The 19,551-nt window shown below is 38.3% G+C and overlaps 1 protein-coding gene across 1 annotated transcript; it reads left to right on the top strand.

The window, feature by feature from the left end:
- The first annotated feature begins 1,612 nt into the window (after positions 1 to 1,612).
- Positions 1,613 to 19,403, top strand: mttp (microsomal triglyceride transfer protein). The gene is made up of 18 exons (XM_085162704.1): positions 1,613 to 1,936; positions 2,930 to 3,117; positions 3,281 to 3,424; positions 5,751 to 5,858; positions 5,948 to 6,064; positions 6,162 to 6,301; positions 6,383 to 6,533; positions 7,156 to 7,313; positions 7,461 to 7,629; positions 7,821 to 7,928; positions 8,080 to 8,292; positions 8,374 to 8,585; positions 8,696 to 8,793; positions 8,949 to 9,070; positions 9,155 to 9,382; positions 10,525 to 10,649; positions 14,090 to 14,260; positions 14,344 to 19,403. The coding sequence occupies exons 1-18, from the start codon at positions 1,876 to 1,878 to the stop codon at positions 14,489 to 14,491; spliced, it is 2,661 nt and encodes an 886-aa protein (XP_085018830.1). The 5' UTR covers positions 1,613 to 1,875; the 3' UTR covers positions 14,492 to 19,403.
- The last annotated feature ends 148 nt before the right edge of the window (positions 19,404 to 19,551 follow it).

Below are 19,551 nucleotides of genomic sequence, written 5' to 3' on the forward strand. Positions count from 1 at the left end.
TTGCCCTGTAACTGCTGGGATAGCCATCCCCACAACACTGAACTGGATAAGTTGAAGAAAATAGATGGATTCTTATGGCATTTTTTTTCACTTGGAAAACAAGCCAATACATTTAAATAATATGTAGGTTTAAATTTTAACAATGAATATGTATGCAATATTAATATTAAGATATTAGTAAAATCTGTGTCTCAAAGAGCCACCCTATTTGGTCTTGTTATTGTAATTTTTTCTGCTTTATCTAAGGTATCCAAACTCATTTTTTTTGTTCTGTACCTGTGTTTGTACTGTTACTTTTAGGCAGTATGCCACAGGCCATAACACACATCCTTCTCTCTTATCTGCAGATAATCTGTGACAGATGTTGAGTCCACCAGAAAAGCCCAACAGCTTTTTTGGCTGCTGACTATAGTTCACAGTATTTACTTTCCAGTTGTTGGAGTTTGTTATCAGTAAATTATGAAATAAAAAGAGGTCGTTTTTAAATCTAATTTTATAGAAATCATACATCATACTGATCATCATCACCATCATCCCCACTGCTACACTGGAACTGCTGCATCCAGCGTTGATGCATCAGGATTCACCTGTTTACTTGAAAATAGCCATGAGATATTTTATTATTACTGGTTAAAAAAAAAATACATTTTTGGGCTCATCTCAGTAAGGCTACTTCCAGCTGCTCCCTTATTCACAAGAGGTCACTACAGCAGGTAGCTCTGCATGATTTAATTTTTTATGAATAAAATAAATATGGGTCACTGTGCACCCACCTGATGTGTGTCTCCAGAATTAAACCTGGAATCTTTGACTTGTGAGCAGATGTGTAAACCACTACCAATGGAGCCACGTGGTGTTATAACAATGGCATGGCTTGTTTCACAGCATGATTTTCTACAATACTTCCATACTTACATTATCTCACCACAACAACACATCTGCCTAGCTACAGGGATAGGACAACAAGGCTGTAAAATTAAAAGAAAAAAACCCTTTACAGTTCAGGCTCTGCTAAGAAACAAACAGCCAAATAAACAGTAAATATCTAAACGGATCTCAGTTGAAACACAGTCTGGCCTACAGGAGCCAATTCCAATTGGTAGGTCCTTAATCAACAGCGGCTTTCATTAAACAGACTGAGTTTTGCAGCAATTAATGCATCTGCACGAGGGAAACTACACATGTACAGTTATATTTCGCGGTAATAACCCACACACTAAATATTCGGGCCCACAGTAGAAATTTGCGTTTTTACAGCCCACACTGAGATGCTGTAATCTGAGCTACGGGGCTGGTTTCTCCGACAGACTGCCCATTTCCGCCAACCACGACTCGACGACAAAGTCTCGACTGTTCACTGCAGATGAAATCAGGTGAAAGTTGTTTAACGCGAGGACCTCTCCCTCCCTCTCTCTCTATTAAACTCATTGTCGAGTTCATTCTGATATTTTCGCACTTTTATTTTTAAAGTAACTTTACTCTGCTTATCAGTCGAGGGGAATAAGCTGGGGAGCTGAAATAAATCAGACGGCTTGTCTCACTTACTTGATGACTTGAGTCAATCAGATAACCCTGTCTCATTGATTAAGCCCTCGCGCAGACTCAGACGCTGCACCGCCGCATTAAAAAGGGGACACATGGCTGCATCTGTGGATAGCAGATGTTCCTGTCAAACCTGTGCTGCTGAGGTTAATGATTTGCTGGTTATCTCGTACTTAGTACTTGAGCGTGGAGTTTGGAGTCTGCCCTCCGCTCCGATAAAACAAAGCAGAAGAAGCTTGGAGCTGCTTTGCCTTTCCTTTTTTTGGCCCTGTGGTGCCACTTCATCCACTGACTGATTTTTAAATTCATCTGGCCGCTAAGAGAGGACGTACAATGCTGACTTTTGTTGTGTTCTTGATTTGTGCAGCCTTATCTGTCTCAGCTTCTGCCAAAGGTGAGTTGATGAGTCTTTCTGGGGGGACTTTGGGGATGTTTAGAGGAAAGCTGTCAGTTATAGTGAAGCCTGATTGAGTTTATTTGGGACTAGAAGATAGGTATCTTGATTTGTAGGAATTGGTCAGAACTCTGGCACTTTGCTGTTTTCTTGAGGCGTTTACAGAAAATAAATGTTTGTTAGTTACTGATGGGCTTTCTAAGTTGTTCCTTGCTTCTTGCTTCTGAGACACTGAAACTTTCAAAGGCACAAATGAATGAATGCTGGCAGCAAAACTACCACCACATTCAATGTCAGTGGAGTTGCTTCCCATATAGTGCTGTTTGTTGAAATCACCAGCTGATAAGAGGTATAATATTACTGTTTTATATTACTGTGAAGCACTTTGTGGTTTTTATCCTGTGAAAAGTGCTATATAAATAAATTGATTTGATTTGATTTTAAAAGAGACATAACATAAAAGTGCGTAATATGTGCCATTTGTAATGATGACTGGCTTCAGATCTCTCTGAAATATCCTTTGAGGTTTCCCAGGGAACAAAAAGATCCACAAACTGATCAAATAGGCTTCAGGGTGCACAGTGACCCATGATGAAATCAAATACTGACACGTCAGTCTGTCTTCCCCTGTGGAGTAATCTCATAAAGGGTGTCACTAATAGAGCCCGGGAGAGAGTTTTATCTTCTCTCACTTGGAGCACACCCAGTTAAATGACCGCTGATTGAATCACAACAGCTCTACAAATATACCCGCTATGCAGTCTGTCCATTTATAACAGGGAATTTGTTGCAAAAGGATTTAACTACACACAGCTTTATTCTCTTAAAAATGACAAACACTTGATTTTTGAAGTGGTGGATTACTATTTCACTCTCATGATAATAATAGTAATCATAATCATAATAATGATGCATTGTCTGAGCTAAAAGTCTTTTCATAGATGATCGTAACCCGATGTTTGTTCACAAGCTGTGCTTCCTGTGTTTCTTCAGGTGCTGCTGCTGGACCCCGGCTGAACAACAACCAGCTGTACAAATTCAGCTACACCACTGAGGTTCTGGTAGACAGAGCCAGGGGGTCAAAAGAGGGCAGTGCTGGCTACAAGATCTCAAGTGATGTGAACGTTAATCTGGTTTGGAGAGATCAGAGCAACAAGGATGACCAGCTGATTCAACTGGCGGTATGTGGACTCAAATCTATGCTGAGAGAGGACATGATGAGATTATATTGTACATTAATTTAATGTTAACTCCAAATTCATTTGAATGAAAAGTCTTACTCGAGCTAGCTTGTTATAGAAAAAAGAAGCTTTTTGTTATAATTAATCAATCTCTCTTTAACAGATCTCAAATTTGAGGATAGAGCCTGTGTCGCCCAGATCAGAGAAAAAGAACATCCTACATGGATCCACAACCGAAAGTATTTTGGGAAAAAATAAACTAGCAGCTCTAACAAAGCCTTTCTTGGTGCATCTAAAAAATGGAAAGGTAAGAAAACCACTGTTGTACCTTCAAAGGAATCTCCGACCTAATGTAATTGTCAGCATTTTCGGAATGACAGTCATTATTTTCTTCTTCTCTTTTAAATGGAAGGCATGCTGATATAGGTAGTGATAGAAAGTCAGTACTGTCATCAGAGAGTTAATGAGTGTACTTTCATTATACTGAAGTGATGATGCTGGCAGCGGAAATACCAGACAGATGTGTGCATGCATGTGCAAAGGTCAGCTGGTTTAAAGGGTCAATAACTGAGATGGAGTCTGACTAAAAGAGGGACTTTGGGCTTAAAACTTTAATAATTATTTAATAATTATTTAATAATTAAATATAATAATTATTATATGGTCGGTTTCAAAGCTTTATACTTTAGACGAGCATGAAGCGTGATGAGACTGGTTGAACTTTCATGTTGGCAGTTTGTTAAAACAAATCTAATAAGACTTTGTAACCAGTTTTCATTCAATAATTGTCACATTTAACAATGTATTAAAAATGTATACATTGCAATGCAATACAGTATAATACAAAGACCTGCAATAACTTGTTTGAAGCAGTGTGTTCTACAGATAAGAGCACAACCTGCTAAAAAAGGGTTGAAAGTTAAATAAATGTCATTAAAATAAATTATACAAAATATATAAAAACTATGTGAATATAGAAAATCCTGACTACATAGAAAAATAGAAAAGCTAGACGATAATATAATTTAAAAAAATGATTTTTGTGTTTTTTTTTCTATTTTTCAAATGTTTTGAATTTTGATTTGTTTTTAACACATTTTTAATATGTGAAAACTGAGATAATCAAAAATATAAAATTTGCAGAGAAAACAAAACAAATGTAACTATCTGGCATAATTATATTTGCTCTTTTCAATATGTTTTATATCTTTTTTTTTAACATTTTTAACTTTTACATTTTAAATTTTAATATTTTAAAATATGTTCATATTTATTTTTGTTTTTTTTGCTGATAATAATTTTTAACAATTCTTTTAACTTTTCACATATTTTAACATATTTGTAATAATTTATTTTTTAAATTCTAGTATTTTTGCATTTTTCATCTTGAAAAAAATTACACTATCAACACATTAAAACCTTTTGAAGGAAAAAAGTGATGCAGTTATTTCTCACACCCAGTGTGTGGTGCAGTCAGTGAAGAGTTTTTTGTGTGTTGTTCATACTGGTTTCAGACATCGCCTTCACTGGTAGATATGGATGCCACACTTCATCCAAACATATTTAAATTTGTGTCTTGTACTGATCTGTGACTTCTGTAACAGGATTCAAGAAAGTCTCACACATTTTAGCTAAAATATCATCTTAGATCCAGTTTGGAGAAAAGTTTTGAGTGTATGTGAAATACGATAGAAGAGTGTCTCCCTTGGTGTTGTTAGTTTATTTTTACCGATGGCAAGCTGTGGCAGGAAAAATACACAGAGTAGCAGTGGAGCGTCTATTTATGGTGGTCCTATCTGATATTGTGGTTGGGGGCCACGAATAAATTACATACTGTAAAGGAGACACTGTAGGGTGATGTAACTGGCTGATCCCTAAACTCATGACTGAGAGTCAAAGTCCATTATTGAGCCAAACTGAAGCCTCATTGGAGAAATTTGTGGTGTGATAAATTTAAATATATGGTCAGTCTGATCTAAATCATTTCAAGTCTCTTTACCAAAAAGCCTGAGAGTGATACAGCCGCATGATTCACAATATATCTGAGAGCACCATTTGCCATGTGTTGCATGTGTCTACAACATCAATAATACATTTGAGGTGATTTAAAAACACCCTGGATCTCTCAGTGTGCTCCTCAAAGAACTGACATGTTTCTTTTTCAATTGTTTCAACATACTCAACTCTTAAGTAACTTCCAGACTTCTAGTATGTTTTTTTGTGTTGAAAGTAGAAGTGTGATGTGTTATATATTTTAAACTAGAATGATTTGAAAATATATTATAACATTGCATTATACTATTTCTCCTTCAGGTCTTTTAATTATTTTATGTGCTAATGCTAAAGTCATTGTAAGTTTTTAACATTTTTTATCTGCACTTCAAAGAACAGCACTAATGCCTGCACGTAATGCAAATAGTCCCTGATGTCACAACTATGCACACATGTTTCTGTACACGAGTGCGCAAAGGAAAACTGACACCTGTAAAGCCATTGTCAGTTGCAGCATGCACAAAACGGAAGGTTGTTTGCCTCAGTTGCTATTTTAACTGCTGGTGCAGTTTGATATGCATTGTTTGAGAGCATAAAATTCTGCTCTGACATGTTGCTTTCTTTTTACATCTACACTGTAGGCAAAAGCATTTTATTCCTACCGGTCAGAACCTGCAACAGTCAAGAATCTAAAACGAGGCCTGGCCAGCTTGCTGCAAGTGCAGCTCAGTACTGGGAAGGTTGTAGAGGTTAGTGACAAACTAATCATCATTTCACAATCATTTTTAACATACATCCATGTACGTTACTAATAAAAACAAGCTGTCTGTTTAAACAGAATGATGTGTCTGGGAGGTGTACTGTTGAGTACAAGGCAGTAAAAGGTCAAGTAACAAGAACCAAGAATCTAGAGACATGTAAGACAGAAGAGGCTGGATTTACCACTCACAGTAAGGTCAGTCAACATCCAGAACAACTCCGACTCTAACCATACTAAACACTAACTTTTGCAAGCTGATTTCTGAAGTATTTCTGAATCCCGCCCCCTCCAGGTCCTGGGTGTGAGTAGGAAGTCCAGTTCTGTTACAGTGTTCACACTTGAAAATGGTTTCATCCGCTCAGCTGAGGCTGAAGAAACACACTCCCTGGCTGTTAATGCTCGCAGATCTGTTGCAGCTAAAGTCTTGTCCAGGTAAGTACCCTGACTGGGAATTCATCTGAGATTCCGTGTTTTATAACTGCACACTTCAATTTGTACTTCCTTCTATCCTAGGCAAAGCCTGAAATTGGTTGGTACAGAGGCAGGACCACTGGAGGCTGCCGGGAAAGATGCTGCTGTAGTTGTGAAGTCAATAGATGCCAAACTGGCAGCTGTTGGTATTGTGGCTGAGAAGGTCAAATCTGAGTGCAAAGGCTGCCCATCGGTGAGTAACTGTTTACTTACAAATCTTCGCTGTCACACAGCTTTGTTCTCATAGATGCTATAGTTGATGATGGCTGCTCCTCCGCAACCCTGGTTCTGCCAGAGGTTTCTTCCTGTCAAAAGGCAGTTATTCCTTCCTCTCCCCTTATAAGGGGAGTTGCCTGATTGTTGGGGATCCCTCCCTACTATAGAGATGTGTAGAATGCCTTCAGGCAACTGTTGTTTTGATTTGGTGCAATATACTGTAAATAAAATGTAATTGATCTTTTTTCGTTTCTTTTGTTATGGTATTATCACCCATGTATAGCTAACATAGCTTATCTGGCTCTGAGAATTAATTCGCTATTATGTATTTCTATTCACATAAATAACATGTCTCTTTAAATTTGTATTAACAGGACAGGGAAAGATCTTGTGTTTCCTCTCCAGGAGCACTTTTCATGCATTTAAACCTTGTTCTGAATAGGAAAAGTGGTTTCAAGTTGAGCTGTTCAAGTCATTAAAACAAAATGACTTGTAATAGTACAGTCTTGGTAAACAGATACAGTTTATTTTTGTACTTTGATTACTAAGTGAAGATGATCTGTGTTCTAATCCCCTCTCCCCTGTGTTCTACCTCTTAGCTTTTTGAACATTGGCAGGCTGTGAAGAAGCAGCTGGAGCCTGAGAGCCTGTCCAAAACCAGGGCTCCTCGGAGCTTCCTGGCCCTCATCCAGACCATTAGGAAGGCGCCCAAGGACGAGATCCTCAAAGTGCTGAGGAGTGCCAGCAAGACGTCTCTGTAAGTGAGAGCCCTGCTCCATATATATATATATATATATATATATATATATATATATATATATATATATATATTTTTTTTTTTTTTTTTGCATCTTATTTCCTCTTTACTGCTCTGCTCTGTTTAACCTCTTTCTGCTGGTATCAGACCTCAGGTTGTTGATGCTGTAACATCCTCCCAGACCTCTGAATCCCTGGATGCCATGCTTGAATTCCTTAACTTCACTGATGCCAAAGGTTTGGTTCTGCAGGAGAGGTTTCTCTATGCATGTGGCTTTGCTTCACATCCCAATGAGAGAATGCTCCAGGCCCTGCTGGTGAGTTAAAGAAAAGTTTAAGAATTTCTCCCACTTAGAAGGTATTGTAAGAAACTGGTGCCCTCTATGTAATAAGATAATAATGCAGGATTCACTCCCAGTTGGTTGTAAACAAAGAATAATTTTGCTTAAGTTACCTGCCAGCAGTCAGTGTTTTCAGCAAATTGTTATAAGGAACATTTTCCTTTCAGGATATTTCTAAAGGGAAGATCGGCAGTACTGACATCAAAGAATCTGTGGTGATCATTATGGGAGCCCTGGTCCACAAACTGTGTCAGAAAGGAGGCTGCAACTTACCTGTGAGTCATCTAAAGAAGAAGTGACACTGAACAAAGCCCAGCATTTCTTAAGGGCCAGAAAGTGTACCCTACATACTGGAATATACTACAAATGCAATAAAAATGACCAACAGTTAACTGATGACTTTTCTGCTTCATGTTTGTCCCTCAGATTGTGGAGCAGGTCAAGAAGATGATATTGAACGCTCCCGACAGCACAACGGTTGAGTCAGAGGTCCAGATGTACCTTTTGGCCCTAAAAAACTCTCTCCTGCCCGAGGCCATTCCTATTTTCACCAAATATGCAGAATCAGAAGTGGGAGCCTACAACACCATTGCCCTCACTGCCCTGCAGAGATACGATGTGAATCTCATGACCAGTGAGGTAAGTATTGAATATTACTCTGTGGTTAAATAATTAGACACCAAAATACTTTCCTGCCAGCTAATCTTTTTTTTTTTTTAGGTCAAGCAAACAGTGAACAGGGTTTACCACCAGAATCGCCGCATCTATGAGAAAAATGTGAGAGCCGCCGCTGCTGACGTCATCCTCAATAGCAACCCCACATACATGGAGGTGAAGAATCTGCTTCTGTCCATCGGAAACTTGCCACATGAAATGAACAAGTACATGCTGTCAAAGATCCAGGACATCCTACACTTCCAGATGCCTGCCAGGTGTGTTACAGGAAAATAACCTGTCTCTGCATCATAGCTCGAAAGGACTTGACAGTTATATTATGACGATATGTTAAAACTGTTAAATATGTTTCCCATTTTTTTTTCAGCAAAGTGCTAGGGCAAGCTATGAAGGACATGATTTCTTGTAACTATAACCGCTTTGCAAAGGTTGGATCATCATCTGCATTTTCAGGATTCATGGCTCGTAAGTGACAAAAGAATGACATATTTTTTAATTGTGATGAAATATTAAAAGTAAGTCAGCTTAATTAAAGAAAATATCAATCTTTGACTATTTTTATAAGCAAACACAGTTACATGCATACTAACTGAGTATTTCTAATGTCTTGCTCCCTACAGAGTCCCCCGATCTGACCTCCACATACAGTTTGGACATCTTGTATTCAGGCTCTGGAATCCTCAGAAGAAGCAACATGAATATTTTTGGTGCTACTAATGAAGCAATGCTACATGGATTACAGGTGAACTTAAAGAGTTTCATAAAATCACTGAATCCTCAGAAATAGAGCGAATTACTGAAATAAATGGGAACATTTCTCTTCCAGGTGGCGATCGAGGCGCAGGGTCTGGAGACTCTGATTGCTGCCACACCTGATGAGGGGGAGGAAGACCTGGAGTCCTTTGCTGGGATGTCGGCTCTGCTTTTCGACATCCAGCTGCGTCCCGTCACCTTCTTCAAGGGTTACAGTGACCTCATGTCTAAAATGTTCTCCATGACCGGAGACCCCATCAATGTCGTGAAGGGTCTCATCCTGCTCTCGGATCATTCTGAGGTAAGATCCCAATCACAGTTATCAGCTGTTCCCGGAAGCCTTTCCACTCCTTAAAATACAGTGTCAGATTTGCAGATTGTACTTCACGCTGTTCAAGGAAAAGCAGCACTGATCACAACTTAAAAACATACACGTGTACACTCTGTGTGAAGTCAGAAGTGCCGTCATTGTTGCTACATCAAGTTGCCACGTTGATGACTAAGAGTGCAATAAGCAGACTTTGACACTGGAGACGGAGGCTGAAGAGGCTTAACGTTGAAGTCAAACTTAGCGTAAATGTCAAGAAAGTATAGAGGAGGCAGGGCAGAAAAAGCTCACATGAGTCATGCTGGGCAACACACGTCTTTTTCACTTGGTCAGATGCAACGAGTATGTGTACACAGACACAGAGAGGAACGGGTCACACTTAATAACTCCAGCTGTCAAGGTGAATGACGTAGGTGTGAGTAGGGTCTAAATGTGTGAAGCTGAAACAAGGATGAGGTATTGTGAAACAGGTGCTATTTTAAAAACAGTGCTTTTTTAAATTTTACTTTCATATGATGATACTCTATCGCTTTTGTATTGGCTTTTCGGTGAAAATACATGGAATCGATTCTGACTTCAGTGTATCCATAGAAAAGGGTTACTTCTTGACTGTGACAAGCTCATTAGTTCCTACAAAAGCAGATTTAAATCTAGAATATTTCTGTGTATACAAAAGCTAAGTTGATCATTGTTATTTTCTATTTTGGACTGAATTCAGACATTGATCATTTTATTTTTTGTCAGCTTGTGAGTATTTATGTTGTCGACTTAATAAACTATTGTTAGTAGTAGAAGTGATTCATTCTCATTCATGACTGATATATAATTCAGTTATATAATTATATGTTTGTCAGAGTGTGATGAAGACTTAGAGTTAATATGGTCTGGTGTATTTTTTCTCATTCTCTGGCCTAATACACACAAAGAATAAATGTGATATTAAGTTTAAACTAGAAAAGAAGTTTCTTGTTTTCCTAGGGTTAATTTCCACATGCTTACAGCACTTAATATCGAGAAAGACTCACATTTCTTTCTTTCTTTTTCTTTTTTTGCAAACTATCTTAATTTCAATTAAGCATCCATTGTGGGATTTCTTCTTATTTGCTGTCTTTCAGGTCATCCAGCTCCAGTCTGGTCTGAAGGCAAGTGCGGAGTTTCAAGGAGGTCTCGCCATTGACATTTCTGGAGGCATGGAGATCAGTCTGTGGTACAGAGAGTCCAAGACCAGTGTCAACAACAGGTACATCCCTAAAACATTGAAATAAACAACTTTTACCATTAAACAGTGTACAACAGCGCAAAATTCAATTCAATTCAATTTTTTTTTTATTTGTCACATACACAGTCATACACAGTACGATATGCAGTGAAATGCTTAGACAACTGCTCTTGACCTAAAGAAAAAAAAGAAAAGGCTATGAATAAGATAGGAAATAAATATGAAAATTAAAAAGGGTAAATTTAACCAGGAAGGAATAAAATAAAATATAAAAATTAAGTTAAGAATGAGATAACTGTACAACACAAATTAGAATGAAGGGTAAATTTAACTGGGAAAGAATAAGATAAAATATATAAATTAAAGTTGAAAATAAAATAACTGTACAACAAAATACACAGTATAGAAATATATAAGAATGTATGAAGAAATATAAATATAAATATATATATACACACAATAACAGCAGCTGTACAAGAATTAGCTGGAAATGAGGAATATAATGTCCATGTTGTGCAATCCACATTATATAGTGTCCTGTGCAGTGCAAATATGCTTAAAGTGGTTTAAGTGATGAAGTGAAAACAATGTCCAGAATGTCCAGTGTGTGTGTAAGAACTATATGTGTGGGTCAGTACTGTTTGGTGGTGTGATTGAGAGACTGTATTGCCTGCGGGAAGAAGCTCCTCCGGGGTCAAAAGGCAAAAAGCCTTTTGATAGACAGACAGTTCTTAGAAAACACTCTCTGCGACTGAACGTCAATTCTAAACCACATCCCTCCACTGCAAATAGATTTCTGTTGATGCTGGATTTACGTGAACTTTAGACAGTCTATAAGTGTTGTCTGATTCATTTGTTCCATCTGCACTTTGGATTTGCTCCAGTATTGTGCTTCACTCCTGTCTCACTGGTAGGGTTGTGTGGCTATGACATCAGGTCTGTCTGGTTCTCTATTTTAAAAACATTACAGTCAATGCACAACAGTAACTGCACACCATCAGGTCGATATCAGTTAGCTGTCGGCATCCGGTGATGAAAGAGTAATGCTAAAGATTTTTAATATTCATATGTGCTCATGTCCTGCATCTAGAATGTTTAAACTTGAGTCCCAGAGCTGGTTAATTAATTTATTAAGTGATTAAAGAGAAGCTTCAGAATGATTCACTGTGATGATGATGTTAGAAACAATGCCTTGGTTTGTAGACCATTGTTTGAAGGGGTGTTCACAACTTGAAGTTGGACTTCAGGACTGTTTGTGTGCAGGGGAATGGCAGAGGCAGGTGAATGGATCAGCATAGCTGTACCTCTTCCACTCTGATAATAGAGTGGCAGACTATCTATAGAAGCAGAACAAACCACATTGGTATCTCACCATGTCTACATGAGCAAAGTTTTGACTATTTAGTGCTCAGGCATTAGGGTAGACATTGGGATTGGGCTTATGTATGTACCTTTCCCTCTGTGAGTGTCTTCTTAACTGAAACTTGCTTGACTTCTGTTCACTTTATCCTCATTCATGTGATAAACCCCACCAAGAAGTAGGCTTATACTGGTGGTATCACCAGTACGTTGATAGCATATTAGAAGGAGAAGCAGATTATAGTCAGTGGTGGTTCTATAGTCTGTTCACAGGGTTCACCTCCAACAAGCATTCATCACCACTGTGTTATAAATAATCTGACATGAAGAAAACAATTCTTACTTGACTGTGACATGTCATGGCCAACAGAGGAGGCAAATGTAACGAACTTTAGTGTCAAAGTAGAGAAAAGAAAATATTGAGATGCTAGTTATATAATAAAAGCACCTCTGCCAAACAGTAAATGATAGACTAGACAGCTTTTAGTTATTTAGCATTATATTTAATTATCAGCTATTTAATTTTTTTACTGAGTGGCTTTCCTCGCTGTCATTAGGTTTGTTTAAACAGAATCATGCACTCCACTTGCAGTGGGAGGGAGTGGAGTCAGGTGGGGCCCCCAGTAAATTAGGTCAGGTCTCTCCTACTGTCACTGCAAACTTTGCACATACATATGCAACTACTGTGGTTTAAAGTTTGCCATTCCATGGAGTGGGGCACCAAGAGTTTTCCTGCCCTGCCTTATGACACTGAAATTTTATGTTGCAAAATGTATTTTTTTTCCTTAATTTTTCTACGAGGAAAATATTTTCCAATGCAGAGAAGAGGTTTACACAGTAATCATTGCACATGCACTACCAGTAAAAAGTTTGGACACATGTTCTCATTTAATGGTTTTTCTTTATTTTCATGACTATTTACATTGTAGATTCTCACTGAATGCATCAAATCTATGAAGGAACACATATGAAATTATGTAGTAAACAAAAAAAAGTGAAATAACTCAAAACACGTTTTATTTTTTAAATTCTTCAAAATTTGATTTGATTACTGCTTTGCACATCATCCCAAACCATCTTGACTGAGTTAAGGTCAGGTGACTGTGGAGGACAGACCATCTGGCGCAGCACTCCATCACTCTCCTTCTTGGTCAAGTAGCCCTTACACATGGCATGTCTCTGGAGGATGCTGTGGTAGCCATGCTGATTCAGTGTGCCTTCAATTTTGAATAAATCCCCAACAATGTCACCAGCAAAGCACCCCTACACCATCACACCTCCTCCTCTATGCTTCATGGTGGGAATCTTATATCTAGAGACGATCCGTTCACCTTTTCTGCATCGCACAAATACTCACCAGACCAAAGCACAGATTTCAAAAGTCTAATGTCCATTCCTTGTGTTTCTTAGCCCAAACAAATCTGTTCTACTTGTTGCTTTGTCTTAGTAGTGGTTTCTTAACAGCTATTTGATCATAAAACCCTGACTCCTCTGAACAGCTGATGTAGAGATGGGGTGCAGTGACTGCGCCTGAGGACACATTCAAAGTTTTGGCAATTTTCTGGACTGACTGGCCTTCAGTTCTTAAAGTAATGATGGACTGTCATTTCTCTTTACTTAGCTGATTGGTTCTCGCCATAATATGAATTCTAAAAGTTGTCAAATTGGGACAATCAGCTGTACACCAACCTGACTTCTGCACAACACAACTAATTGTCCCAACCCCATTAAGAAGGCAAGAAACTCCACAAATTGCACACCTGTGAAGTGAAAACATTTCAGGTGACTACATCCTGAAGCTCACTGAGAGAAGGCCAAGGGTTTGCAGTGCTTTCAACAAAGCAGGGGGTGGCTATTTTCAGGATCTAAAATATTAAACACATTTAGAGTTATTTATATTTTTTCCTTTGCTACATAATTCTATATATCTTGTTTCATATATTTGATGTCTTCAGTATGTATCTACAATGTAGAAAGTAGTAAAAAAAAAAAAAGTGCATCTAAACTTTTGACTGGTAGTGTATTCCAACTTCAGACCTACAGAGCCAAGAGTCCCAGTATTGTCTGTTGAACACATTGTTTTGATTTGGCTGTGTTTTCAGAGCAGCATTAGTAGTCACTGGCAACGTTACTGTGGACATGGACTTTTTAAGAGCAGGTGTGGAGGTCAGCTTTGATACAGAAGCATCACTGGACTTCATCACCACTGTCCAGTTCTCAGAATACCCCTTCCTGGTGTGCCTGCAGATGGACAAATCTACCTTCCCAGTCAGGTACTAAATAAAAAAGAAATGTTGCCATCTTTGAATAATCTCTTATATTACTTAACTTTTTATTTGTAATGCTCTTCCTTCAGTGAATACCTGACCAAGTATGAGAGCCTGCCATCAGGGAAGAGTGTTGTATCTCGCAAAGGCAGAAAGACACTGGTTCCTGGTTCCGAATTCCCTCTTCACCAGGAGAACTCGAACATGTGCAAGAGGGTTTTCGACTCCAACTGGTAGAAAAGAAACCGTCGGTTTTCCACACGTCCAAGTGCTTCACTGCATTCAGGGACAGCAGCCACACCTCTGGTGTGACAAAGCAGGTTGTGAAAAAGCAGTAAACGACCATAAGAAAAGAAAAGTGGTGCATTTTTTTTTTTTTATTAACAACACATGCAATGTTTACATTCCTGTGAGTATTTAAGTAATTGTAATTCAAGCTTTTGTTTCCAATCAGGGATCCTTTCTTTGTGTTTTTATGGATTTATTTGAAAATATATTTATGATGGGCACATACAAGATGCATGTTTTATATGATGTGAAATACTCAGCATGAATAGTGCCACTGTAATCTTCTCCAACACAGTTACAGCAAAGAGAAACATGTAAATATCAGACTTCAGAGCGCAGTTTAACTCAGAACACATGTGCTCTTTTCCCGAACCAATTCTTCCTCTTTCTTTTTTTTTTTTTTTTTTAAATTAAATGTATTTTAAAGAGGAGTAGTTTATTGTTTTACATCACTGTATAACCCTTGACAAGCTTGAAATCACTTCAGGGTAATGTTCTCAATTAATTCAGTCTTTTACAATCTTGTTGAAGATTTAAGTTGCTCCGACAAAGTTAACAGATTTGTTAGCCTTGTCATTACTTCATGAATTATCAGATGAAAACTGAATCCATAAAAGTGAATCCATTACCATTTATTTTTTTGTATAGGAATATAATTGGTGTTTTTCTGAAAATGTACTTGATTCCAGGTTAAGGAAACAGATTGGTTGACAAAAAGTGTACACTAAAAAATAAAGTTTTACATGTTAAAGTCGCTATATTTGTCAATTTACCCCATGAAAGCGATTGAATGTATGCATGTACAGTGCTGCGCAAACATTTTAGAGACAAAAATAAACTCAGGATGCTTCTAAAAACTATTTTATGTTTTAATTTTTGTCCTTATGTTCATGGAAAGTAACACAAATAGAAATAAATTAGGATTGTCTTCTGATGTGATTGCACCAATTACAACACCCGGCAACATGTTGGTGGATTCGGTTAGGATGCTTTGTTTGAATTTGGCTTTCAACTAGATCTTAGTCACACACCTGCAAAGTTTTGTGATGGAGTCAAGTTGAAATCACCATCTAAAATAATATTGCAACTTTGTCATAAATTAACCTTACCTTCCTTGAGTATTTGGCAAGTATGTAGTTCCAGGTATCTTGGAGAACAAGCAGCATTTAGTGAATTTAAGTAGTCTTCTGTTTCTTTACGCTATCCAATACTGACTCAGAGTTCAAGATGTTAATTTGTATTCAAAATCCAGTGCTCTTTGGGAGCTGTAACATCTGCAGCACTCTCAGTTTTCTGTTTCTGTGGTTGCTTCAGAATAAATGTGGGACTGCTTCATTTCCTCTGTTGGTACTGCATGATAAATAAAAATCTAACTTACACAAAATATGGCTAAATTTGATAAAGACCCTCAAGTAACATCACCTACTTATATTTTCAGAAAGCCTACATGTTAACACCACTGAGCTTGCATAACAAAAACTGAGCTCAGTATTGACTGTTCTCCTCATCATTACAAACATGAAGACAACACTGCCCCATGGCTTGTCATCAAGTTTGCGGCCACCTGATTAAACACCCCTTTAGAGTTATGCTACTTTTAAAAAAATCTATTTATATATCTGTTTTTTAAATTAGATAAGCAGAATGAAATTGATTCATAGATGTTAAATGAGGAGGAATGTAGCTATAGTACTGGGCTAGGGCTGTAACGACACTAGAATTTAAAACTTGATACTGACACCCAGGAAAATATTTGTAGTTTTAGATACCACAAGGAAATATTTGACTCTAGTAAGAGGCATAATTTTGTTAAAATAAAGATTATAGTAATTCTGGTTCATCTAGATCAGGGGTGGGCAACTCCAGGCCCTGAGGGCCGGTGTCCCTGCAGGTTTTAGATGTGTCCTTGAACCAACACAGCTGATTTAAATGGCTAAATTAGCTCCTGCAGTTCTCCAAAGGCCTGGTAATGAACTAATCATGTGATTCAGGTGTGTTGACCAAAGGTGAGATCTAAAACCTGCAGGACACCGGCCCTCGGGGCCTGGAATTGCCCACCCCTGATCTAGATGTATTCAGCCAAAGCCCAATTTATTTCCTGTGCTTCTGGTGACTTGGCACCATGTTTTTATTGCTGATTAGATAGAGTTGGTGAGTATGGAAGTTTTAGATGCAAATAATTGTGTTATCATGTTAAATTAACACTGTTAATGTTATAGATTGGCAGGACTGATAATGTTTGCTCCCATTAACATTGTCATTTTGTTATTAGGCACAGCCACTTGTTGCTACCTCAATGATTGTCACGGTGAGTAGAATGAGGGACCCAAAAGCGGAGCTTGTGGAATGAATAGGCAGCGTGTTTATTTACAGTGAAAAAGGATTCAAATAACAGTTCAATGTGCAAGCCGTCCTCCGTGTGTTCCTCCCCGTGTCCCAAACGTGTGTGATAGTGCGTCCGTGTCTTCCTCCAAAGTGAATCTGTGCTCGTGACTTCCTTCCCGGCAATCTCCTCTCCGTCCTTAATCCTAAGGATATAAGTACAACGAAGGTAAGTTCACTTCTCTTCACAGTCCTGATATAACAAGACACTCAAAGCTACTACCAGGCTTGGTTAATATTCCCACGCCGAGTGTCACCTGACTCTGCAGTTAAGTAGCCCTCATAAGATGGCAGATAACTGGGAAGAGCTGAGCACCGCATCAGTTGCCGGCGTGGCGACTCCTGTGTGGAGGTGCTTCCAGGTCGGATGTCACCCGGCGTCTGAAGACGACTTCTGTAAACCCCCGGAGATGGAGAGGGAGAAAAACAGGAGGACAACACACGGAAAACACACACAGGCAGGTCGGCCGTTGGGGACCATCCAGCCATGACAATGACAGCAGACAGCTAATGTGAGTACCTGCTAATTGTTAAATTGCTAACATTAATGTGTGTGCCAGCCAGATTAATTAAACTGTTTAATGCTTACATGTTGTTGAAATAGGAGTTATACTCACCTCACAAAATTCTTCCAAGGTGTCAGTCTTTAAGATGCTTTGCCAAGTTTGTTGTTCTACTATTCTCATGTTCAGCTGCTAGTGGGGGGAGGAGCTGTGTCTGCAGGTGCTAACAGCTGAAAGAGGCAAAGACACCTGCTACAAATGTAAATGTAAAAGTTAGTATCCAAGTAGTAAACTGCCCCACTCAGGACATATGCTGCCAACAGCACATAAGGTACAGAATAAAGAACTAAATTCATTCATCAATTCAAGACAGCATACTCTTCATATAACATTATTTGATCCTTTAGAGCATATAAAGGATTGATGTTTTCTTTATATTCCCAGGTAGCAACCCCTAACGGCCCTTACCCACAAAGCGCACTGCAAAAAAGCAACACAAAATTCTAAACTTAATCTGTAAAATATATAAACACTGAACATGCGGCGTTTTTCTGGAAAATTTGTCCTCAAGAAAATGTGCTGTAAAAAAATGAGTTAGACATTAAGGGATGATGAGCTGGTTCTTATGTTTCTAAACAAGAAAGGGATGAAATGTAAACTCTGGGTTCATTCAGGGAGAATTTCATGGTTTTCATGGTTTTGTCTGGGGGGTTTCTTTCCTCCCCTCTTTGTTTCTTTTGCTGCTTCCTGGAAAAAGCTTTTACTCTACCGTGATCTTTCATGACTTTGTGTAAGTTGGAGGTACAGCCACAGTACAAACACGGATCTCAGTTTGCAGTGTTTTCATTTACAGCTGTAAAGTACCTCTGTCTTCCCACTCACATAGCAGATAGTTATTAGCAGCAGTAATTAGCAGATGCATATCTGGGTGTTTTGCACGCACACTCTTCATGAGTGCATTATGTAAAGACGGCATGCTAGTCTTAGCTGACAGTAGTTGTACAAAAGGGTCCCTTCTTGTTCCAAAAGAGCCGAGCAATCAAAAATGATGACGTTAAGGCTTTAAAATGAAGAGTCCAGGCTATGTTCCTATCTGTGAAGGCTGTACCAGCATTAGCATGGACTTTTGATAGATCATTGTTTTGCAATGATGATATACCTTAGTGGCTTAAGTGCAACTCACACTTGGTGATCCAGGTGAGCTAATAAATCTTGTGTTTTCCTGTGGTACAACTGTGCCATCAGAGTACCTGCTGGCATCCGAGGACAACAACTGGTCCTTAATGTAGATTCTTTAGAAACCACTGAGAGCAGCTGGGGGCAAACCAGTGTCTGCCAGTCTCCCTGCATCCATGGCAACCAAGTAAACACAGCAGCAAACTGTCAGGTTAAACTTAAGCCTGGCCGGGTGATGTTTCAGTGTCACCCGAAAGCTAACCTCGCACGCTGCTAGATGCCAAATGTGTACTTATGTTGGCATAAATCTGTTTGACTGCCTTTCACCCTCGTTTTTTTCTTTTCCTTTCTTTTCTTTCTTTTTGCTCAGTGGTGAAACTTTACAGTAATTAGGTCAGTGAATCTGAGTGTACAGCTATGGTAAACGCACAGGGAAGATAAAAGTAAAACAAAAAGTATATATATATATAGATAGATATATAGATAGATATATAGATAGATAGATATTACCTTGATGTGGCACATTTTTGTATTGCTCCTGTTTACCTCATTTACTTTTCAATAACATTCAGAAGGAAAATATAAGTTCCAATCATAATAGCCTTCATTTGATTTATTTATTATTAATCATGTTCAGATCAGTTATTGCCATTGCCATGCTCACTTCTACATGCACTGACTGTCTAACTAGGCACATGGATTTCACACAACATGATATCCTAACAGTGTTTTGGTAGTGGATGAAAGCATTAATGAATTAGTAATTATTCACTAATAAAGCTGCTTCTTGCAAAAAAAACGTGTATTGGGTTTCACTTTAGAGTATCTTGATGAATAAGCACAGCTTCTGTTTATTCACATCATTTCCTTGTTGATGATACCACCTATCAAAGATTAATTGAATAAACATTAATTTTATTTAGTTAAACAAATGTTTGATATTAGCGC

Source organism: Neolamprologus multifasciatus, chromosome 6 (assembly GCF_963576455.1).
Source record: "Neolamprologus multifasciatus chromosome 6, fNeoMul1.2, whole genome shotgun sequence".
Taxonomy (NCBI): Eukaryota; Metazoa; Chordata; class Actinopteri; order Cichliformes; family Cichlidae; genus Neolamprologus; species Neolamprologus multifasciatus.

What these genes read in the sequence shown, in the direction of transcription:
- mttp (XM_085162704.1), top strand. Translation starts at nt 1,876, where the DNA reads ATGCTGACTTTTGTTGTGTTCTTGATTTGTGCAGCCTTATCTGTCTCA. An exon ending in GATTTACCACTCACAGTAAG is followed by an intron (nt 6,065 to 6,161) that starts GTCAGTCAACAT and finishes CGCCCCCTCCAG; the next exon opens with GTCCTGGGTGTGAGTAGGAA. An exon ending in GAATGCTCCAGGCCCTGCTG is followed by an intron (nt 7,630 to 7,820) that starts GTGAGTTAAAGA and finishes TTTTCCTTTCAG; the next exon opens with GATATTTCTAAAGGGAAGAT.